Genomic DNA, 25140 nt, shown 5'->3' with positions numbered 1-25140 from the left:
GGGAGAACATGCAAACTCCGCACAGAAAGGCCCTCGCCGGCCACGGGGCTCGAACCCGGACCTTCTTATTGTGAGGCGACAGCGCTAACCACTATACCACCTGTTTAAAATGTGTAAAAGAAAAAAAAAATGTGTACAACAACCATTTTTTTAAAATACGAATGGAACATTAAGTATAGCAACAATAAAAATTGTAGGGGGGTCGCTGACTCTCCCACACTTTGAAAACCCCTGGTGTAGTGTATTTTGAACACAATTCTTTATTACTTAATAATAGTAATAAGTGTCGGCACCAAAATCATGGAAGATTTTAGTTTTATTAACCAGGTGATGTTTCATTTTGATCAATATCAAATTGAACTCAGTTTGATATTGGTCAAAATCAAAATGAAATCCTTAAGATGGAAAAAAAAAACAGACATGATTTTGATCATAAACGTCAAGGGTGACAATTCTGGGATTAAAAAAAAATGTACTGTCACATTCAACTTCATTACTACCCCTGCGTGCGCCATTTTATGTCTTCAGTAAACGCCATTACTGTTCATACGGGAAAGAACTTTTCGCGCCACGAGAGTCATTTAACCCCGCCCACTTTGACGTGTATGAAGCGGTGAACCAATGACTTGAGAGGAGTGGGTGGAGTCTGGCTGCAAACAGAGGCGGTCGGAGAAGTTTTGCCGCGAAAACGTGTAGCGTGGCGGGAGCTCAGTGAGTGCGCTGGGTTTTTGTGGTCTATCCTGCAACAGTTTGTTGTTGTTTTAAATAAGCGGCTTGGGTTTAAATCAGAGGAACATGTCTGGATTTGATGATCCTGGAGTTTATTACAGCGACAGCTTCGGCGGAGGAGAAAGCGTTGGGGATGAAGGGACCGTGAAACGCAGTCAGATCAAAAAGCGCTTTCGGGAGTTCCTGAGACAGTTCAGGGTGGGCACTGATCGCACAGGCTTCACCTACAAATACAGGTACAGGAGGAAAATCAGGAAAGAGGAAACATGTTATGTCAAAAGTGCTTTAACACATGAGATCTATCTTTTCTCCACTGTTCAGTGAAGGCCCAGGTTTAGGTCTACAGATTATAATCTGTATCAGTGTAAGTATCGGCACCAAAAGCAGGGAAGATTTTAGCTTTATTAACCAGGTGATGTTTGTTTTAAACCCAGTTATGTGTTGATTACTCTCAGTGATCCAGCAGGTTTTTTGTTCGGCCATTTTCTGCAGAGATGAGCTCAAGAGGCACTACACTCTTGGAGAGTACTGGATCGAGGTGGAAATGGAGGATTTGGCCAGTTTTGATGAGGATCTCTCAGACTGCCTGTACAAGCTGCCCACGGAGAACCTGTCTCTGGTGAGCACAGCCTGAATACACACACACTTCTACAACAGCTTCAGGCAGAATACCACAGTAACCTGCTTCCTATAAACTGAGTGATGTTTGGTTGAGAAAATGTGCATTAAAATGCTGTGATTGGCAGCTAGAAGAGGCAGCACAGGAAGTGGCTGATGAGGTCACGCGTCCCAGGCCAGTCGGGGAAGAGACGGTGCAGGACATCCAGGTGATGCTGAAGAGTGATGCGCATCCTGCATCTATTCGCAGCCTGAAGGTGAGATGCAGAAATGTGTTCAATCCCACTCTGCAAAGTAACAAAACCAAAGAATCTGTACAATCCATGTAAGGTATGAAACACAACAGGGTATGCGGTTATTTTCCTATAATTGGATAGTTTGCACTTTAGCGGGCGCAATTCCGCTTGAGCGAATTTAAGCAGGAGTTTAGGAGCGGCAGCCCCTGTATTATCAATAGGGCTGTAACGATACACCCAACTCACGATTCGATTCGTATCGCGATTTTTGACCCACGATTCGATACGCCCACGATTTTTTTTTTAATGTTTTTTTTAAAGTAGTAAATTTGACTTATTAACATTTACTTACATTAACTATTTAATAACAAATAATTCAGACCACTGCAGAGAATGAGTAATATGTATGCAAAAATGAACAAATGTATATCCAAAGATTGTTTTATTTCTCAAAATAATACTGTTGAGCCGGAAGCTCTGTTTTTTTCGGTTCTGAAAAAGTCATTTTTCCAAATCGTGTAAATCCGTTAAGATTTTTTTTGGGGGTGGCGGCTCTCTCACTGTCTCACTCTCATAGGGCCAATGATTTTCTGTGATCGTGGAAAACAGATGGAAATTACGGAATTTTTATGGTGAAACATTGCTCGCGTGTCAAAATGTAACTGCCGCAGAAGGCTTCCGCCCAAGCAGATATGCCTTCAGTGTTGCCAGATATTGCTAACGTTTTCCACCCCAAAATGTGTTCAAAACCAGCCAAAAAGCACCTAAACCCGCCCAATCTGGCAACACTGCATGCCTTTCCGGTCAAGTGATTGTGATTGGCTTGTGGCACACCTAGCCAGCCAATGAGCTGCTTGTTTACAGATTCGCTCCCCGCGTCGCAACCAGAATGGCGACCGCTTAAAAGAAATGAATGCTCTGCCAGTGGCGAGTGTGGACGTTGCGTGACTCGCAGAAGATTGTCGCAGGTCGGCGAAAAAACGCCTTACTAATAGATATAAAAAAATAAAAGTAATTTAAGTAAGTTTAAAATGTAATTTAAATAAAAAGTAAAGTATTCATAAATTGAAGTTTGGAAGCGCCTCTGTTTTTGGGCTGAGGAGAAGTTTGAAAGGGTGTACCGCGATTCTGCCTTCTTGTATCGCGATACGGATCGTGGCTCTGCGTATCGCGATTTCGATACGCATATCGTTACAGCCCTAATTATCAATAATAAATAAATAAAGAAAAGCTTACCTTGTTATTTTATATGTCAAAGTCGTCAAAACTGGTGTTTGTCTGTCTGTGCTGTGGGATTGGTTGTTTGAGGGTTAAGCCCACCGCACACCTTCCTGATTCACTTACGATTTTGTTGGGCCGATTAAATCGCTTGCGATTCGTAAATGTGTGCGGGGGCACCTCGTAGTCGATTTCATCGGTTCTCAGTTGCTCAGTTCAGATCAAACTGGTCTTGATATTTTCGGACGCGATCTCCTCATACGCAACACAATCGGTAGTGTTTGCGTTGTTACTACGATCTCATCGGTTACGATAATTTTAAGTAGCCAATTGGAGTGCCAGGATTGATCACACGTGGACTGCAGACTGGGAAGCACAACTTGTTACTTTGGGAAGCGTCTACCTGTCTTTATGGCATTAGTTCACCTGATTACAGCAAACGGGAAAAGAGGAACGAGGCTATGGCTGTAATCATGTCGGCTTTGAAAATGCCTGGTAAAGTATTATAGCATTGTCAGTGGTACAGATATCGCTTGTCCGGAATCCCGGAACAAGTTGAATTTTAAGAACGATTGAACAAATTAGAATCAATTCTTATTATTGATTTGTCTAGTTAGGATTATTATTCCTTTTTGATTCTAATATTCAAAATTTAATACTTTTCTAGCTATATATCTATAACACTACGTTCACACTGCAAGGCTTAATGCTCAATTCCGATTTTTTTGTGAAATCCGATTTTTTTGTGAGGTCGTTCACATTAACAAATATATGCAACTTGTATGTGATCCTCAGTATGAACGAAAAGCGACCTAAAAGTGTTCCGCATGCGCATTGCAGGATACGACGACGTCACACGCAGTGAGCATGGCCAGTGTTTACGGAAGTAACCTAAAGTTTCCTGTGTATGACAGTAGCCAGCATGGAGTACCTGGCGATGATGCAGTTGTTGTTGCGACGGAGCCAGAACATGCACAATAGCCTGATGTTAAGGAAGAGGTTGAGAAGGAAGAGAGCAAGGGTTTTGGCTCAGGCGTTCTGCGGGGTAGTGACCAGGGCTGTAGTCAAGTCCACCTTAGTCGAGTCCAAGTCAAGTCCGAGTCCAAAGAGGTTCGAGTCTGAGTCAAGTCCGAGTACAAAGAGGTTCGAGTCCGAGTCAAGTCCGAGTCCAGGACAGCAAATACAAGTCATATACTTGGAGCATCAAGATAATAACTTTGGGTTATTACTAACACAGTGTCACAGTACTTATGGTTTGTGTATATATACAAACAATAGCTTGTACAATATAGCTTCACTCATACAGTAAGTGTGAAAAATTATTACCAGTATTATACTGTGTGTACCTGTGGTTAGAGTATGCCTTGCCTGAAAAAAAAAAACTGTACATGCCGTGAGTGTAATGAAATAAGTAATTTTTATTTGAGCATTAACTGTAACAACCCCCCCCATAGAATCATTTGTCAACATTAATCAACAGTCTCACTCACTCACACACACACTCTCTCTCTCTCTCTCTCTCTCTCTCACTCACACACACACACACACACACACACACACACACACACACACACACACCTCAAGAGGGTGGAGCAAAATGAATTGCATTCAATGGCTTGTTTTAACAAACAAAAAAACAACAACAACAAATACAGGTAAATCAAGGGAAAGTAAAGGAAGGCAAGTCTGGTTAGGTAAGTAAAGCTACCATCTCTGCTATTAAATCAACAATGTCCATCATCACCAAACATGCATTTTGCAGACAGACATCTCTAAAAAAGAGATTTGTTGCATTTCAAAAACATGAGCGAGGAGAGCATTTCCGCTCCAAGACTGGCCCTATGGGGCCTCATAATCAACCCTCCAGCACTGAACACTCTTTCTACTGGCGCAGAAGAAGCGGGTACGGAAAGCACTTTTAGAGCTAGGGCATGCAAATGGCTATATCTGTCCTTGTTTTTGCACCAAAATGCAAGAGCATCCTCCTCTGCAGAGTAGTTTTCGATATCTTCCAGGTAAGATTGTACCTCACTGTTGATGCTTTGATAACCAAGGGCGGAGTGGCTCCTGTTTTGAACTTTGTATTTCCCCAGGAGCCGTTGGATTTTCGCCTTCGGGGGAGACTCTTCCTGGGTAGGTTCTGGCAGCTCACAGTCCATTTTCTTGGCCTGAGTAATCAAGCTGCCTGGAAACACACACACGCACAGTAGAGGCAGACAACCATCATTACTTATAGCAGACAACCATTATTATTTCACTCCAGGTTCTACTTTCAGTTTTTCTATGCATGTCACAAATGAAACTCACTCCTCTCTGTATATTTGATTCATATCTTCCACTGCAATGAAAATGCTGCATAATGCACTTTAAGGAGGGGATTTTGAAATACAGAACATACCTGTTAGTGATCTTTGCAGCTCAGTCTTTGCACTGTCACTGGTTTTAACATCCATTTCCACCCACTTCAATCCAAACTGGGGGTCCAGCATTGCTCCATGCATGTACACATCCTGACTGAATGGCAGATCAAGGCCCTGGTCATTTGACAAGCCAAGCCTAACAAAGATGCCAGCAAATCTTCTTTCAAGTGAGGCTCTGAGAGCCCTTGTCAGCAACCTACACAGTCTCTTTTCTCCATCCATTGCTGCAAGGTGGGAATGAAGTTCCAGGACAGTCGGTACAACCATGCTGATCGTAACAACTTTGTCACCCTGGGTCAAATCAGTGGCCTCAGCAAAAGGTCTGAGAATTTCTCCGAGTTCTTTGCATTGTGCCCATTCACGTGAGTTGAGGACCACATTCTCAAAGTCAACAGCACACATTTGTGTGAGTGCAGTATGGTCCAGATCAGTCACTGCCTGTACCTGCCTGAATTGTGAGCTCCACCTGGTTACACTTGATACAGGGATACTTTTGCCACTCCCAAAGACAGACTCAAACTTATCCTTAAATACTGTGCTGGTATGGAGCAGACTGGCAAGCTTGGTTATTTTTGAGATTGCCCGTGACATTGCTTTCAGCTCTCTCATTCCATCCCCAATGACCAGCTGTAGGCTGTGTGCAAAGCATGACAACCGCTGACGGGAACCAAGAAGACAATCTGTGTCCAGCTGTGCCCCATCCATGTCCTCCTCATCTGAGCTGCTGCCACCTTCAAAGTCATCAGAATGGTCTGCCATCTTCACTTTGAATGCCTTTTTCATGTTGGCTGCATTATCGGTGATTATAAAGTCAACCTTCTCACTGATGTTGTATTCATCTAATATTTCATCAAATGCTGCAGAGATATTTTCAGAGCTGTGGCGGCCCTTGAATCTCCTGCAGGCAAGCAGGTAGGTCTGAAGATGGGGTTCAGAGATGTTGTTCAGCATGTGAGCTGTAACTCCCAAATAGGACCGCATTGTGCGGTCGGACCAGATGTCCGCTGTGACGGACAGGGAGCACTGCTCTTCCAGCCGTGATTTGATGCCCTCTTTCAATGTTGCCACTAGTTGAGGGATGTTTCTTGTTGTAATGGTAGCGCGTGAGATTGGTGTGTACTTGTTATCCATGACGTGGAGGAAATGACGGAAGTTTTCATTTTCCACGATGGATAACGGCAGGCAGCACCCGATGATAAGGTCGTGAATTATTGACTGGCTGATCGCCTGTTGCCTCGAAGAAGATTCATTATATACTTGAACCGGCGACCGCCAAAATCCCGTGATAGCTGGTTGATTTTTGTCCCGTTGTCGTTGGCGATACTCCTGCAGACTAGAGATGGAAACACAAAAGCATATGTGAGTGTTAGAACTAAATAACATATAGATATCAAGCCTCATTATAAGGGAAGTAAAATCTGTATTCCCAGTCATACATTTATGTCCATAAAACTAAAATGAGTTGCAACATAATCAAACCTAGCCAATGGCTCTGATTATTTAATAAATGCCATGTCACTGAAATAACATTCAGAGGCATAAAGGAAGTCATGTTTGCTTTTTATTTAATTAAGGGACACGCCATTTCTTTGCAATTACAACTGACCATTCTACTCACTAGAGGGAGCCATTTAAAATGATATGCATTGACGTGGCATGAAGTAGCATTCCCAATTCAGGCACAACCACAAACGTCACCTGAAACTGCGCTGCACGTAGTTAATATTGTAACTTAATTCTCATTGAGCATCTAACGTTTTACCTGATGAAAAAAATACTAACGTAAGGAATTGTAGCGTCGTATCCGTATCTTCCATTGGCCAGTGTTCGCTACTGTTAGCACAAGATAAAGCTAAGCACTTTCTAACTGTCACTTACCTTGCTGGGTGGTTCCTCTGCAGGTGTCTGTTAAAATTGGACGTCGTCCCAAGCGTGTCTGAAATTGTTTTTTTGCAGAATCTGCAGTCTGCCCGGTGTTTCTTTTTCTGATCTGTTGTTGAAAACTCATGGTGATTTGTGTAGGCGAATTTAATTACCCCCGAATTAGCCGACATCTTCGCTGTATAGGCTATGTGTGAGAGAAAACAATGAAGTTCGCACGGGAAGATAATAAAACACATATTTAGAATCTTAAAGTAACAAGTTCAAGTGTGAGACTCTACCATTGGTTGGCGGATTCCTTGGTGGACTTGACGAGTCCTGCAGCTATATTTAGCGAGACCACTAGGGGAGTCCGAGACAAGTCCAAGTCCAATTACAAGCGAGTCCGAGTCAAGTCCAAGTCCATCAAAAAAACGTCTCGAGACGGACTCGAGTCCGAGTCCGGACTCGAGTACTACAGCCCTGGTAGTGACTGCAACCTCTGTTCAAAGGAACGTGTGGGTGCGGAGTCGCATTGATGTCATGCGCCACGTTGTTGTAACTTTTTTTGAGAGACCCGCCGCCTACTTCAGCGCAGAATAGTGACGTTTGTGGCTTGTTGATGACGTGTAAGTCGGATGAATGCGACCTGGCGGTTCAGACTGAAGTCGCATATGAAAAGATCGGATAGGAATCGGAATTAGGACCACATATCCAAACGGCCTGGGTCGGATTTGAAAAAATCGGATCTGTGTCGTTCATATTGTCAATAAAAGATTGGATACAGGTCACATATGGGCGAAAAAATCGGATTTGAGTCACTTCAGCTTGCAGTGTGAACGTAGTGTAAAATGTATTTATTTTTGGGCTGAACGTGTACAGTGTCTCACAGATGTGTGCAGGGAATTTTGAACCGATCAAATCGGGCCCGTATACCTGTAACCAATCGCCTGACACGCGAAGCCCCGGTGAAATCAGAAGGTGTGCACTGGGCTTTAGGGTTGGCGTGACTGTTTGTGTATTTTAGCGCCTGCTAAAGTGCAGTAGTCCCCTATAATTACATTTCCTGTAATGTATTTTATTCTTATACCACAGCATTTTGGCCTTATGACTAACCCTTTTTATTTATTAAAGAATGATGTCATAATTTGTTTATAGTTGTGTATAATGTTGTGAAATGTTCATGAAACAATTTAGTTCTTCATCACTAAACCTCACTTGGCTGTTCTATTACTTGCTTTCCCCCCCTTTCTTTTGGAAGTTAATAAGACAAAAGCAACAGCTTATCATGTTCTTGTGGAAACCACAAAGCTCAGACTCTGTCTTAAAGATGTTCCTGTATTGGAAAGCTTGCAGCCTTACTTCTGATACTTAGTGTTGACAGCAGAAACTCTTTCTATAAATTCTTAAACTCCTCACAAAACTTCACCATCTCAAAGATTGCACGGATTTTATTTATCTGTTTGAGAGTCCAGCAATACAAGTCCCTGTGAATTGGCTGCTACTGTAGAAATAATAATAATAATAATATTAGATCAAGCACATATTAATATAAACTCAAAAGGAATCGGTGCCTTCTGACTGGTTGAGCGGTAAATCATTTGGCGATATTGCGTGAGAGTGAGTGTGATGTTGCACCCGAATATCAGCTGTGATTCAGTCTGCACGAGGCTGAAGGCTGACTTCTGTCCGGAATCACGGCCGCGCCAATATTCAGTACAAAAGCACAGCCTTGAACGTGATATTGCTTTTATATAACAGTTCTCTAAACAAAAATAATAATATCGAGTGAGTGACAATCTGGACTCAATATGGCCAATTATTTTACATACAGGACACTTTTTCAGTGGAATAAAAACATGTATTCTATTCTTTTCTAGCGGGTTTCACTCATTTGGTTTGATAGCATGCAATATTGTTAGCATATCGCTTATCCTACGTGTATTACGCCACTCTGCCCAATGGAGAATGAGTGTTGAATATGGTTTGATATTGCATGGTTGTCAAGACATGACGTTACATGTCAGAGACGTAAAACTTCTGCTCTAGCGAGCGACTGTGATAATTTGTAAACAAACATGGCTGCCAGGTTTGCTTCGTTAAATCCGGAAGATTTTGAGAGAATTTTGAAAGAGAAAGGTGCGTTGAACACCCGAAAGGAATGTGTACGTATTATTATTCCCTTTTTATGCCTCCGCCACCATAAGGTGCAGGAGGCGTTATGTTTTCGGGTTGTGCATCCGTGCGTGCGTCCGTCCCGAAACCTTGTGAACGCGATATCTCAAAGGCTAATGAAAGGAATTTCACCAAACTTTCACCATTTGTGCACTTTGGGACAAACATGAACTGATTAGATTTTGAGATCAAAAGGTCTAAGGTCAAGGTCACTGAGGTCAAATGTCTGTCCGAAAACCTTGTGAACACAATATCTCCAAGGCTGATACAAGTAATTTCACCAGGTCAAGATTACTGTGAGGTCAAATGTCCATCCCCAAATCACAACTTAATAAGGCGTGTAGTCTACCGGGCGGAGGCATCCCCATCAACGCCGTTGGCGTCGAGTTCTATCTAGTTATTTTTGCTCTGAGTGGAAATGGATCCAGAAGAAGCCACACTCCCTTTATATCATATCCACTAGCTCTCATTGATTTGTCCATTCCTATTAATGGTGCTTCCAGTAAAATTGGTGTCTCTTCTTCCTTTTCATCTTCATCTGACAGCAGTCATATTTTTAAATCTGAAAAATCTCAGTTCCCATGTCCTATGGATGATATCGCTAACACTATCATAGTAATGGTTTCAAAGTCGGAAGTGGAAATTTACATGGATAATTGGAGTGATGCACACAGTGAAGTGTCCCAGTGCTGTTATCGGAAATATCGGCACTCTTGGAATGTCACTTGACCAGTCAAATTAGTGGGCCGGAACTAACTGTTATATTTAGTATATACAGTACCAGTCAAAAGTTTGGACACCTACTCATTCATAGGGTTTTCTGTATTTTGAGTATTTTCTATTGTATTGTAGAACAAATGCCGAAGACATCAAAACTGTGAAATAACATGGAATTATGTGGTAAACAAAGAAAGTGTTAATGTTTCCTATTTTAGACTCTTCAAAGTAGCCACCATTTCCCTTGACGCTTTGCACACTCAGAGTAAATAATAAAAATACAGTACAAACTTTTGACTGGTACAGAATATACCCAGGTACCGATATTGCAGCTATTTTTCATTTTTTATTAACTGTGTTTGTTTGTTTTTTGTGTGATTCTTGTCTGCCACAGTCTGAACAGGTATCCCGTCTGGTGAAAATCCCCGGTATCATCATCTCCTCCTCAGCAGTGAGGGCAAAAGCTACAAGAGTTTGCCTGCAGTGCAGAGGCTGCCGTGCTGTCATCAATAACATTCCTCTACCACCTGGCCTGCAAGGCTACGCTTTGCCCCGCAAGTGCAACAGGTGAGTCTCTTCACATCTCTGTTGTTTAAATCGGCTGTGTTTCTATGTAAATGGTGGCAATTAATACGTTTGTTTATTTTTGCCATAAGAAAATACCACGTGTGAGGTTTTTCCCTCCTTTTCCTCAGTGAGCAGGCGGGCCGTGTGAAGTGTCCTGTAGATCCCTACTTTATCATCCCAGACCGGTGCGTGTGTGTGGACTTCCAGACCCTGCGGCTGCAGGAGTCACCCGATGCTGTGCCTCATGGAGAGATGCCACGACATATGCAGCTCTACTGTGACCGGTACGCATGTGCAGTTTCACTGGATCATCATGTAGTGTGGCATACCCTATTACAGTCTCTCTCCAAATTCTCTTCTGTTATAGATGAAAGTCTTCCGGATTTACCCGGAAATCCGGATATTTGACAAAACTCTTGAAAATCTCCAGTTTTCCGAATGGAGAAATTTATTTGTCGGATTTTTTGCGTTCCTAGACGTGGCGTAATACTTTGCATCGTCCTTGCATGGGCGCAGACCTTAAATAGCCCAAACGTAGTTCATTGATTCAAGACAGGTGTTCTTTGTTAACGGCACGCATGCCGGAGCTCGTTAGGCGCGCGCGCCTTCAGGTGCACGAGCTAAGGCGTGCAGGACTGACACCGTTCTGCGCAAGCGCAACACAATCACACTAGAAAGCATGGTCGAGCTGCCAGTGTAGCTGCAGTCTTTTTAGTTGCGAATTACAAGTATTTCCTCGTGTTAATAATTCGCCATGTCAAAACAAGCGAAACTTTCCTCCTTCTTTCGATGTGAAGAGAGGTAAGCAATTTATTTTATATTTTTTTCCATCAAAGTTGCATTTTGTGGCTTCGAAGCCAAGTTTTAGTGCCGTTTCTAGAACACAACATCAAGAAAACGAGGACGAAACAGCAATAATGGAAGAGCTGGTTTCTAAGCTGCCTAACACTAGCAAGGGTAATTTATTTTTTGTTACATAATGTACTCAGACTGCCAGTCAGTGTGTGACAAACACACACACACACCGAGAAATCCTAGCTACGCCCTAGCCTGGCAAGCCAGACTAAATGTGAATATTTAGTCTCGTCTCGGTCGTAGACATTTCCGAAGGGTGTGGGTAGGAACAACGCGTTGTCTTTCAAACTGTCTCTGTGCGTATAGGCCAACGCTCTGACCAATCAGCGCAACAGTGACTGTGACGTAGTCAGAGCAACAGAAAGCAGTGGGGGAGGGTAAACAGCTGGTAGATCAGACTTTTGCCATAGCCGGTCGGCAAAACAGCGAAAATGTCCTTCTTGAAAAGGAATGAGCGGAGAGCCTCTTCCTGCTCATGTTTCAACGAAAACTCCAAGTCTAATTCTTCTAAAACTGATTCCAAAGCGGAGTCAAACGCGCGCTGTTCACTAGCCGTAGCCATCTTTCCTGTTGTGCTTTCTCCAGCGTCGCGCAGCTTTGTCGTCACTCCTGCAAAAGCCCGCCCAAAGAATCCAAACAAAAACCTTGCGTTGTGATTGGCGGGCACGATTTGATGCCCGGGGTGTGTTGTTGATATGGTCCGAGGCTAGACCCGCTCGTAGGCAAAAATATTTTTGGCCGCTAGGTGGGCGGGTCTAGTTTACTAGGCTAGCTACGCCCCTGATTTACATGAGAAATTTGGTATTCATTGGTGTTTAAATTTACAGACAATATGAACTAATGTAAACAATTGGCTTCAACTCGCATAAATATGAATTGGAAATGTTTAGTTCACTTTAGCTTCTGCAAACGCACAACTCTACTAAAAGATTGAGCCTCGTTTATCAATGTCCCCAACACTGAAACCTGAAAGCTTTAGAAACTCTAACAGACCTTTACTTTTTAACAGCACTGTTTTGGGATTTTGCTGAGTTTACCTTCAACTGTCTGATTTTTTTTTTTTCAACGTAATGAACTGTGTAGCAGGAAAATCACCGCGTTTTCTAAATGCACTCCTGAAAATTACTCATTAACTAGGGGAATTAAATTTGATATTTTTGACATGTTAATCATTAATGTACATGAAAGAAAAAGGCTTAAAAGTTATAACTTGTTTTAGTGAAAATAAGTACTAGAATGCAGGGTTTTGTGTGTTATTAAAATTTTTCGGGGGACGTTGCGGCGCGCCCCCCCCCCAATCTTAGTTTGACTTTCAAAAGTTCAGGATTTTTTTTTCTTTGCTCCACTTTCATCTCTATTCTGTGGACGTTGCTGCAAATGTAGCTTTTTAACTCCTAGATATTAAAGTCTGACTTTTTTTTTTGAAGGTATCTGTGTGACCGCGTAGTGCCTGGGAACCGAGTGACCATCATGGGCATCTACTCCATTAAGAAAGTGTCTCAGCCCAAGGGCAAAGGTCGGGATAAAGGGGCTGGAGTGGGCATCCGCTCTGCCTACCTGCGTGTAGTGGGTATTCAAGTGGACACAGAGGGAGCGGGTGAGCATGAGTAGCAGCTTAGGATCAAGCCAGTCTGAATTGTGTGCTTTTTCAGAATTATAACATTTAATTAAGAATATAATTTTACATTACATTAATGGCATTTAGCAGACACTGTTATCCAGAGCGACAGACAACATACCCAGAACAGCTCAGGGCGCAGTTGTAGGTTAGGTGCCTTGCTCTTCAAGTGCACTTCAGCCATTCTGGCTAGTTCAGGGAATTGAACCAGCGATCTTTTGGTCCCAGAGTTGCTTCTCTAATCATTAGGCTATGATTTCCCCCAAAATTTATATTTTAAAACCTCGTTTGTCATTTGTGCCCCATTTTTATCCGCCGCTGGCCAAAAGGCTCAAAGGGGTATTATGTTGTGGCGATGTCCGTCCATCTGTCTGTCCGTCCTGGGACGGGTGCTCACCTTCTGAAATCAACTCCTCTCACAATTTTTTGAGGAATTTCATGAAACTCGAGAGGATTCTTTGTTATATTTCGGTAAAACACATTGTAAGTTCGTTCAATTCGGTCACATTTTACAAGAGTTGCAGCTCTTGATTAACAAAATTATACTTTGCAATTGAACCAGCGACCTTTTGGTCCCAAAGCTGCTTCTCTAATTATTAGGCCATGACTTCCCCCAAGGGGCGGCACGGTGGTGTAGTGGTTAGTGCTGTCGCCTCACAGCAAGAAGGTCCGGGTTTGAGCCCCGTGGCCGGTGAGGGCCTTTCTGTGTGGAGTTTGCATGTTCTCCCCGTGTCTGCGTGGGTTTCCTCCGGGTGCTCCGGTTTCCCCCACAGTCCAAAGACATGCAGGTTAGGTTAACTGGTGACTCTAAATTGGCCGTAGGTGTGAATGTGAGTGTGAATGGTTGTCTGTGTCTATGTGTCAGCCCTGTGATGACCTGGCGACTTGTCCAGGGTGTACCCCGCCTTTCGCCCGTAGTCAGCTGGGATAGGCTCCAGCTTGCCTGCGACCCTGTAGAACAGGATAAAGCGGCTAGAGATAATGAGATGAGACTTCCCCCAAAATTTATATTTTAAAACATCCTTTGTCGTCTATGCCCCATTTTTATCCCCCGCTGGCCGAAAGGCTCAAGGGGGAGCCCTCTTATGTCGTGGTGATATCTGTCCGTCTGCCCATCCGTCCTGGGAAGGGTACTCCCCTTCTGAAATCAACTCCTCTCACAATTTTTGGAGGAATTTCACAAAACTGACCGGATTCTTTGTATTATGTCGGTAATGTGCATGTTGCAATTTCGTTCAGTTCGGTCGCATTTTACCAGAGTTATGGCATAGTTGCCAGCAGGGGATATTGTGCTCTCTGAGCGCACTTGTTAATTTTATTCCTTCTCACCCTCCAATTCTGTAGGTAGAGGAGCCACTGGATCCGTATCCCCTCAGGAAGAGGAGGAGTTGCGGGCCCTGGCTGCTTCCCCCTCTGTCTACGAATCCGTTGCTCGCTCTCTCGCTCCTTCCATTTATGGCAGTGATGATCTTAAGAAGGCTATTGCTTGCCTCCTGTTTGGGGGCTCCAGAAAGAGGTGAGCATGTGTTCTTTGTTCTGCAGTTAAATAAATAACTATGACAAATAAAGGTGAGTGAACACACACTAACCACACTTCTCCTTCCTCCCCCGGTCAGGTTGCCAGATGGTCTTACCCGCAGAGGTGATATCAATCTGCTGATGCTTGGAGACCCTGGCACAGCCAAGTCTCAGCTGCTAAAGTTTGTGGAGAGATGTTCTCCTATTGGGGTAAACTAAATGTTGGATTGTTTGGTTCCAGAACTACACCTATTGTATATTTATTCGAGTTAGCTCTCCGTAGTACTATTTTGAAGCTTGTGCTTCGCATACTAAAATAGATACTGTTATGTCTCAGGTTTATACTTCAGGAAAAGGCAGCAGTGCAGCTGGTCTAACAGCGTCTGTACTCCGAGACCCAAACACGCGTGGTTTTATCATGGAGGGTGGTGCTATGGTGCTGGCTGATGGTGGTGTGGTGTGCATTGATGAGTTTGACAAGGTAAAGCTCAACAGTTGCATGCTTCTTGAAGCTATGCAGAGTGTAAATTAGTTTTCCTCTGTAATGTAGTTGGGTGTCTTAGATTTTAAATGTCTTTCTAGATGAGAGAAGATGACCGAGTAGCTATTCATGAAGCGATGGAGCAGCAGACTATTTCTATTGCCAAGGTACAGAGAGCCAGTGCTGTTGTCTCATCTCATTATCTGTAGCCGCTTTATCCTTCTACAGGGTTGCAGGCAAGCTGGAGCCTATCCCAGCTGACTACAGGCGAAAGGCGGGGTACACCCTGGACAAGTCGCCAGGTCATCACAGGGCTGACACATAGACACAGACAACCATTCACACTCACATTCACACCTACGCTCAATTTAGAGTCGCCAGTTAACCTAACCTGCATGTCTTTGGACTGTGGGGGAAACCGGAGCACCGGAGGAAACCCACGCGGACACGGGGAGAACATGCAAACTCCGCACAGAAGGGCCCTCGCCGGCCACTGGGCTCGAACCCGGACCTTCTTGCTGTGAGGCGACAGCGCTAACCACTACACCACCGTGCCGCCCCTCAGTGCTGTTGTATCATTCATTATTTTAATGTTCTTGAGCTGACTGACTTCATGTAAAAACATTCAGTGTGTGTAACTGATGTGCTTGCTGTCTTGCTGTGTACAGGCTGGGATCACTACCACTCTGAACTCCCGATGTTCCGTCCTGGCGGCTGCCAACTCAGTTTTTGGCAGATGGGACGACACAAAGGGCGAGGACAACATTGATTTCATGCCTACCATCTTGTCCCGTTTTGACATGATCTTCATCATCAAGGATCAGCATGACCAGCAGAGAGACATGGTGGGTGGGAATAATGGTACCATCTGGTTGATCATTAAATAACCACTCAATGTGAACATGAATGGATTTGATTTAATAAGCCTGGTTTTCTTCAATAATAGTTGTGTGTGTGTGTGTGTGTGTTCTTAGACTCTGGCTCGTCACGTGATGAACGTCCACCTCAGTGCTCAGACGCAGACGGAAGGGGTGGAGGGAGAGATTCCTTTGGCCACATTGAAGAAATACATTGCTTATGCCAGAACGTAAGTCTACTTCCCTCCCTGCTGTACAGCATAACAGACACGAGTATCATTTTAGGAATAACTCAATTAGATGTAGATAACCACAATTGCCGTGCTCTGACAGACACCACCTGCAGACTAGAGTGCATATTAAAACGAGACGGCCTTTTGATTTCATAAAATCGGTGAAATTTAGTTCCCTCTGAAATTTGGTCATTGTGATTATATTTATTTCTGTAATATCTAATAAAACAAAACAGGCCATGTTGTGGCTGGGAAGTTATTTAATTTGAAGGGATTCTCTAGCAAATAATGTGCATAAAATCGCTCGCTTTGTGCAGTCAAGCAGACAGAGGAAGTCCGTGTGTGCATGCGCAGGTTTACCTTCTTCTTTTGGGTTTTACAGTAGCTGGCATCCACAGGTTCACTTTTGACTGTGCACTGACATACCTGCCAACCTGTACGCATCTTGCGTAGCCGCTACGAATTTTTACCTCATTGTACGACTGTACATTTTCACATTAAAAAGTACGCATATCGTCCGAACTCGCATTTCAGTCAAGTTCTCGCTGAAGTTGATACCGCTGATCTGTGAGAAAACTCAAAGCCAGAATGGAACGCTTTGCCCAATCCCCCCGCCCCTCTTCCAGAGCGTGTGGCTCCGCCCTCTTCAGCCCCTCCCCTTCCTCCTTCGCGTCTCTGACTTGAGTGCAGCGGTGCAGCCAGGTGGCTAGAGCGAGTCGGGGATTGAAACATCGGTTAGAGATGTCGTTTTTATATTTGTAACAGAAACGGTTGTGTTTCACGTGTACTCAAGCACTTCCTAGCCGTTATTTTGTGCATTTACAACACCAACAGTACAGGCTAGTTCTTCATTTAACTTCGAAGCCGTCACTCGAGGTTGCATATTCGATGCGGTAACCAAAGAAACCTGAGTACAATTCCTCTCGCGCTCTCATTGAATCACTATGATAAGTACCACTTTATTGATGTGCTCAACAAAACGTAGCATGTTGTATATCTTAAGGGCAGTCGGTAACTTCTGTCAGTGGTAGCCTAGAATGTTTGCAGATGATGTGAAGTCGAAAATTGGTCATCCCTCTTATGAAAAAACCTGCGTGCATGGATTAAAGTTTTCCGTCGCTACGACGGATTTCCGTCAACTGGGAGCGCTAAAGGTCAATAATGAGATTGATGCAGATCCGAGGGAAAAAAAAAATGGAGTGGGGGGTTGGCCCATAGGTCTGACACTGATGTGATTTAGAACTTCACCAAGCTGCTGTGATTGCCTGTTGTTGAACCCTTTCTTGTGCTATGTTTGAGTATATGTAAAGGAATAAGTTGTTGCGCTAGATAGGAATAAATAAATAAATAAATACAGCCTACGCTACTGTCTAGTCCCGGGAAGGCTTGGCGTAGGCCACTGATGAAACTACTAGGCAACTAGGTTACTTGTCTACTACTAATACTAGGCCTTTTGTAGTAGTAGTAGTAATAATGATATTTGCCTACTGAAAGGTGATCAGGTGAAAAAGTTGAAGCCGCAGCAAGACCTATACTATTAAGCCTTTTGTAGGTTAAACAGGCTTCGGCAGACAACGTCCTGGAAAGGCTGTGTTTTTCTTTGGTTTGTTTAGCCTACAATTTAATCTTTAAACATTATGGTTTCAGCAGTTCGCTTAAACATTGGAGGCTGCGGAGTCGGGCTGCAAGATTTCCCGACACTTGTTTAAGATGCCAAACTTCATAGTAAGGAGAAAATAATTCCACAGTATTTAGTGCCTCGTCAGTCTCAAAAATTAATAGTGAAGGACCAACGCGAATTAAGTCCCCAAAAAAAAAATCTCGTAGGCCTATTTTACATTTTCAAAAAAGTCCGGAATTGGAAGTCGGTCAGTGGAGTGTAATGAAGTGTCTCATTCACTGAGCACAAAACGTCGGAAAACAGTGGAGAAAACAGCTATTGCTTAAATAGGCTACTAATGTTTTACATTAGTAATTTAATGTATGTGACAAATTCATTGATTTAAATAGATAAAGAAGCGAATACTCCGAAGCTCAAAATTCAAGAAAGTGGCTCCGGTGTCAAGTGCACAAGAACAGTTATTTGAAAGTTAACCTAATGAATTTGTGCGTGCGCGTGCGATTTCATGAAGAACCGGGACGATTGGCATTCGGTGAAAGATTCACACCTATGACTCATTATATTCGCGCGCGCCCTCTCACCCACTGTTGCTTCGTTTTCCCGATTTACACGAGTGTCTGAAGATGGAGTTTTCAGAAATCTCCACTCTGCCCAGAGTTTGCGAAAGTAGCTGTTTTCAGTGACTGAAACCTCCGTATAGGTGTGAATGAGCGGTGCAACCGAATAAATAAATATGCGTCTTTTATCCAGCTACATGTAGGCTATCACTGCGCAAAGCCTCTAATGCTGAAATGGTAGTAATATTTGTTAAAATAATAGTAGGCTAAGTTCCACATTAATTGGTAAAATGGCCCAAGGGATGTGATGGGGGGATGGCCGTTTTATAAGGGGGATGATTTGAGATTTTTATTTCAGAAGGGGGATGCCTCCCCCTAAACCCCCCCCCCCCCCCCCCCCCCCAACTCGAGTACTGCATATAAGGCCATATTTCACCTGACACAGGCCCTTCGATTTTCATCACTAGAGCGCGTCAAATTACTTTCGGTTTTGCCAGCATGGACGCGCTTCTTTTAAATGAAGGCACAGATGTGTCAGACATCGACAAAACGGTAAAGAATAAGTGGAGATGGGCTTGGCTAAATGAAATGGGCGATAATGGCAAGCCATTTAGTTCATGGTGCAAAAAAGATGAAAATGGCAGGTGTGTGGTTTTGTGTAGTTTGCTATTAAAAAAAAAAGTCTATGGAAGCAATAGCAAAAAACTAGATGCCTTTGGCTTCACTGCGAAGAAGCAGAAAAAGTGAACTTTCACTTTACTTTTCTTGTTTCCTGGTTTTATGTCAACAGATTTTCTTATTTTTCTTTCTGTTCCACTCTTTTGAAAGCATGGTTCAAGTTCGACTGCACTTGCACTTTTCTCTTAACCACTGTTGTGCATTACTAAAGTATTGTTGAAATAAATTTGCACTTTGCGCTGAAAACATGATGTTTCATCATTTATAGCCAGTAATAACAATGGTAAAGTCTTGCCTTAGCTTTAGTCATTGTTAAAATTATGTAAATGTACTACAAGTAGGGGCCTAAGGGATAATGGACAACACGGCGTTTAAAATTTGACGCAACGCTGACATGGTAGGGGCCAACGACATGGAGCTTTTTTTTTCAGTCAGATTTTTTTTTTTGCTTTAATCCATGTGCGTAGTAGTGCAATATCAAATGTTTTTTTATACAGTATTACTGCAGTAAATGCAATATTTCGAATGCAAATGCAATAGTTTGCACATGAAAAAGGCATACTACAAAATACTGCAGTGTACTGTATAATGCAATATTTTTACTGTATAATGCAATATACTTCCAACATGTTAAAAAATGCAAAAGTCTAAACCTATTGCATGGGAAATTTGTGCATACCATGTTTTGTGTTGAAAGTGCCTTTTTTACATACTGTATTAATTTAATGTGTTATTTATTTTTGAAAGAGTGGCTCTGGTTTAATTTCATTTCATTTGCACATGTATTTAATGTTTGTTGTGCTTTTCAAAACGGAAGGAAGTTCCCAAGAGCCATCAATAACAGTTTCCCAAAGTCTATCAATAGGAATGTTTTACAAAACTGGACTATGTTCCCAAGGTCAATCAATAAAACTGGATTGAAAGTGTGTTTTTGGTCTGCTGGTTGTGGTCTGTGGGGGCGCATGCGCGCCGGGTTGGGGTGAGGTTGACGCGGGGGGGTACTCCTCATGAAATTGTAAAATTGTACTCATAAAATTTTTTCAAGGTTGGCAGGTATGCACTGACTTCCATCATTCTGTCGCTAAACGAACAGCTGATCACACCGAGGTGCTCGCTGACCGCCCATATTTATTAGTTTGGTCCTGCGTTTCCTTTCCTTCGCAACATGTCTTTTCTTCTCGCTTTCCGTTACTGTAGTCGGTCTTCCACGTTTCATTCGCACACTCAGTCTCAGTTTTTCTCTCCTGTTTCAAATTTGTATCCCACAATGCCTTGTGAGAACAGCGAAGGCTCACCATGTGGTGCGTGACCTAGCATATCTTGAATTGGGTCATGGTGAAGCAGGAAAAAATAGTGGAGAATTTAGGGCCACATGGTCCTAAATTCATTGTTCTATTTAAAAATAATAAAATTGGAAGTCTGTGATTCGAATTCAGTAGCTTTCGGTCCACTAAACGAAAATAACTGGGTATCGGGGAAAATTCTTTTTATGATCTACACTTGAAAAATCTGAAAGGCAAGCTACCTTTAAAGTGCTGACACCTTTACATCTTTGGTTAATTCTAGGACTTTAGGAGCCTGGGGCAGATCCGTTTCTTCAGTTGTCGCAGCATTATATGACCATTTAACACTACTGTCTCCTACGTGTTAAATGTTTGTTTGTATCTTGACAGGAAATGCGGCCCTCGTCTGTCTGCGGCTGCAGCGGAGAAGCTGAAGAACCGCTATGTGGTGATGCGGAGTGGTGCCAGGGAGCATGAGAGAGAGAGCGATCGCAGAGCCTCAATCCCCATCACTGTCAGGTGAGCAGTTTACAGGCTGACTCATGAATTTTAGAATCGTAAGCTTGCTATGGATGTCTCTGTAACATTTGGCAGCACTAGTTACTGTTCAGTAGATTCAGTAACATTTCCTAAAATGCTTCCGATGACAACTTTGGTTCATCAGTCTGTTTTCTGTCTTGGTTTACAGGCAGTTGGAGGCAGTTGTACGCATTTCCGAGTCCCTGGCAAAGATGAAGCTCCAAGCGATAGCCGGAGAAGAGGAGGTGGACGAGGCTCTTCGACTTTTCCAGGTGTCTACTCTGGATGCTGCACTGTCTGGTAGCCTATCAGGTACGTCTGTGTGAAATGGTGTGGTGCTGAATAAATATCAAGATAGAGATGACTGTTTTGTTTGTTTTTCTAATATTTTTACGAAGTATTGGGTTTAAGTATCTGTCACAATAGCTAAAGGTTATTGAAGGCTCTGCCTGACTCTTCCACCTGTGTGGGCATGATATCAGTAACATTATGCATTGTTGTCTGTTTTCAGGTGTAGAGGGTTTCACCACCCAGGAGGATCAGGAAATGATCTCCCGCATCGAGAAGCAGCTGAAGAGGCGTTTTGCCATTGGCTCTCAGGTGTCTGAGCACAGCATTGTACAGGATTTCACCAAACAGGTGAGAAACGTGTACCACTCTGAGGTTTACAGATACATGTTCTGCTCTGGGGTATCTTCTCGATAATATTCTGTCAGTTAATGTTGAAGTATATCGTGGGAGATGTGTTATGTTGTTAAATTGTATGATCTATTTTGCAAGTTGGCTCTCAGGTTTCATTGACCAAGTCTGCAGTTTGACTGACTGCTTTGTGATGAGTAAAATCACTTGCTACACCCTTAAAGGGGCCCGACACCCTTCCCAGAATCCATCCATCCATCCATCCATTATCTGTAGCCGCTTATCCTGTCCTACAGGGTCGCAGGCAAGCTGGAGCCTATCCCAGCTGACTATGGGCGAGAGGCGGGGTACACCCTGGACAAGTCACCAGGTCATCACAGGGCTGACACATAGACACAGACAACGATTCACACCTACGGTCAATTTAGAGTCACCACTTAGCCTAACCTGCATGTCTTTGGACTGTGAGGGAAACCGGAGCACCCGGAGGAAACCCACGCGGACACAGGGAGAACATGCAAACTCCACACAGAAAGGCCCTCGTCGGCCGCTGGGCTCAAACCCGGACCTTCTTGCTGCGAGGCGACAGCGCTAACCACTACACCACCGTGCCACCCTTCCCAGAATCCAGTTTGGTTTTTTTGGTGGTGTTGGTTTGTTTGTTTTGAAAGCATGTAACCAGAGGGGAACCATCAGGACCTTCTTGGCCTTCAGAGAAGGCCCAAACATATCAGCATTTCAAATGTTATATTTAATTTATTTCATGATTCTCTTCCAATTCTAATTTGGCCTCATTTTCTATCAAATGTGCTTCAGAAATGAAAGGGTTACTGTCCTGAAAACATTAAAATCGAGTTATCCAATGAGGGTTTTTTTTTCTTTGGGCTGAGAAGAGTTTAGAGCTGTCTCATTCATTGGTTAGGACTTCATTGTCGGGATAGAAGGCCATGGCAGTGTATGTTTATGTAGGAAGTGACATGAATTAACCAATCAGATTTTGATTTATAGTGGGAGGGACCAAAAATGCATCACGCTCGGCCTTCTGGAAGGCCAATGCGAGCTTAACCGTGAGTCAGGGCAGCAGTGACGTCACCTTCCAGCCAGTGTAGCGTTCATCAGTAGTGTTGGCGAATGCTAATAAAGCAGTCACGCCAGTGCAGCACAGGCTAACGACCGAGAAACTAAGATTTCTGTCTCCAGACTCTTCTTGCACACACACGCACACTCACTCACTACAGTATTTTTCACTCATACTTGAGTATTCATCTCCCGATGTAATTTACTTAGTTACTTTTTAAAATCAACATTGACAACAACAACAGGGATGAGAGTTTTCCGCTTTCCGGCGGATTTCCGCTTTTTCTGAGTAAAAATCTACCTTTTTATATTATGCCAAATCCGTTGAGATTTTTTTTTTTTGTTTCATTTGAGGGGGGTTGGGGTATGTTCCTTCGTGATACTCAAGCGTAATTCATTCCTACGACGATGTTACATGTTTACATTTTCGCCATCTTTAGTCTTGCTAAGTCTCGTGGTAGAATGCGTGTTATTTACAATGTAAGTGGCCAAAACATCGCTGGCGAGAGCATGATAGCCAATCATAACAGTTCTTACAAAAGTACCCACATCCGTTCTATTTTATCAAAACTTGCACATGTTCATCGTTGCTGCTCTTCAAAAATACGTTTCTCTTTCGTATCGGCTTTTTTACTCAAAATGCCGAATACGATTGACAAGCGAGACGAAGCGAAGGTATGTGAAATCGATGCTGGTATAAAAAACAGAGAGAGGACTGACGAGCTTTTGTCTTTGGCCAAAAAGCTGAAGAAGTTGAAATGATCAAATGAGAAGTGACTGTGAACTATAAGTAATTGTATAAAGTGTACGTAGACATTATCCCATAAACTTAGCATTCGTTTGATTTAACACATTGAACATGCATATGATAGTCAGTAAATCTGAATTAATGCTGACAGTTTTGAAAACTTAAATATTTCAAAAGACTTTTTGAAGAAATCATATGCAACTAATGAGGACATAGGTCCTCATTAAAAAAAGGTCAGTCACCCTAAGAAATTTTATTTAATATATGAACATTTTGAGAATTAATAAAACTTAAGTTTAATGTGAATTTAGTCATTTTTGTTGATCATGAATTATAACCATACCCTTGAATGTAGAATGTGATTTTATTTTGAATTCAAACAATACTTCTATTGATTTGAAACATATTTTCATGTCAATATATAAAAAAGACAACAGAGATTTTTTTTTTTTAATCTACTACAGCTCAGATTGCAGGAAAAGTGGTTTGTAAGGCCTTATTTTTCAAAATTTTCCTGGTGGGGTATCCCAAACAAGACCCCCCCCCCCCCCCCCCCCCCCCCCCAAAAAAAAAAAAAAAATTGGCTTCGGCGCCATCTTGTTTTCTGCTTTTTTGATTACCACCCACTCTCATCCCTGCTACAAACAACAGAGCTATCTCGCACCCTGACGCTAATCCCTTGCAAAATCCTTCGCCCTGTTGCTTTTTTTTTTTTGGTGTGTCTGGCTAAGTTTTGGCTGAGCTCAAGTCCCAGCTCTAATAGTAACTGTTCACCACTGCATGTGACTGTTACTCTGCGAGCTCTCTGTGCAGCAAAGCATCTGCAGATTCACTGTTATTGATCCCTTTGAACTTTGTTTTTTTTTTTCTTCGTCTGTGTGTCGTGTGGAAGTTTTGAATAGAATATACCTGAGATATATATATATATATATATATATATATATATATATATATATATATATATATAATTTTTTTTTTTTTCCTTCTTCCTCTTCGTGGCCACCTGCAAGACAGCTGAGGCCAATTCTGGTCCATTATAACTGACTAAGCATCCGAAAATGGAATGGATCAGTTGGAAGAATTTAAAATTATAGACACTTTGAAGAAAATACCTTCAATTTCAACTTGCAGTTTGTGATCTGTGGCTGAGGATATCACAGCATTGTTGCGGATTGTTTGTTTTTCGAACAATGGAATGCTGAAGGATGTGACAATGCAGACTTGCTACTTGAACCTTACTTTCTATCTTTGTAGAAGTTGCCGTTAATGGACAGAGGGCCATCATTAGCTGTCAAAACTGTGCACACTTGTGACTTGGGTTTTAAACTTGCGTTGGCGCTTTCATCAATATTCTCACAGCTACAAAGACAGTCTCACACTAACAGTCTTCTCTTTCCTGTCTTTGAGCAGAAATACCCCGAGCATGCCATCTATAAGGTCCTTCATTTGATGCTGAGGAGAGGAGAACTGCAGCACCGCATGCAGAGGAAGGTGCTTTACAGAGTCAAGTAGATGAAGACCGTGTGTGTGTTTGCCTTTAAGTAATAACCGATAAATGTGTTTTTACAACATTTAAAGCACATTGAGCATCTTTCTGAAAATGCTTCTTCAATCAAAAGTGTCACCTTTTGTAAATAGTTCAGTGTCTGATGTGGACTTTTCTCCTTTCAGTATCAGGCTGTTGGATATTTTTGTGCTGTAAACCATAATGTTTAATCCTGGTTCGTTCTAGCTGTGGCACAAATACACTGATTTAAAGGTTGTGTGCTTTTTACTCTTTATCATCAGATGCTTGTGCAAAATAATGCTATTAAACTCCAGGTTTGTGATTAGGTTTAAATCTGAGGGCATCTTCAGTGATAGATATTGTCATGATGTTTTTTTTTTTTTTTTTGTTTGACAAGTGATAATAAAGC

General features: G+C 42.6%; 1 protein-coding gene across 1 annotated transcript; it reads left to right on the top strand.

Moving 5' to 3' along the window:
- Positions 1 to 666: 666 nt before the first annotated feature.
- mcm5 (minichromosome maintenance complex component 5) lies at positions 667 to 25130 on the top strand. Its single transcript, XM_060901677.1, has 16 exons — positions 667 to 965; positions 1222 to 1348; positions 1476 to 1604; positions 10368 to 10540; positions 10669 to 10824; positions 12823 to 12992; positions 14358 to 14529; positions 14630 to 14741; positions 14869 to 15012; positions 15114 to 15179; positions 15681 to 15857; positions 15987 to 16099; positions 20632 to 20760; positions 20930 to 21072; positions 21272 to 21399; positions 24635 to 25130. The coding sequence occupies exons 1-16, from the start codon at positions 796 to 798 to the stop codon at positions 24734 to 24736; spliced, it is 2211 nt and encodes a 736-aa protein (XP_060757660.1). The 5' UTR covers positions 667 to 795; the 3' UTR covers positions 24737 to 25130.
- Positions 25131 to 25140: the final 10 nt, after the last annotated feature.

The sequence above is a fragment of the Neoarius graeffei genome, chromosome 20, assembly GCF_027579695.1.
Source record: "Neoarius graeffei isolate fNeoGra1 chromosome 20, fNeoGra1.pri, whole genome shotgun sequence".
Taxonomy (NCBI): domain Eukaryota; kingdom Metazoa; phylum Chordata; class Actinopteri; order Siluriformes; family Ariidae; genus Neoarius; species Neoarius graeffei.
This window is presented reverse-complemented; position numbering and strand designations above follow the sequence as displayed.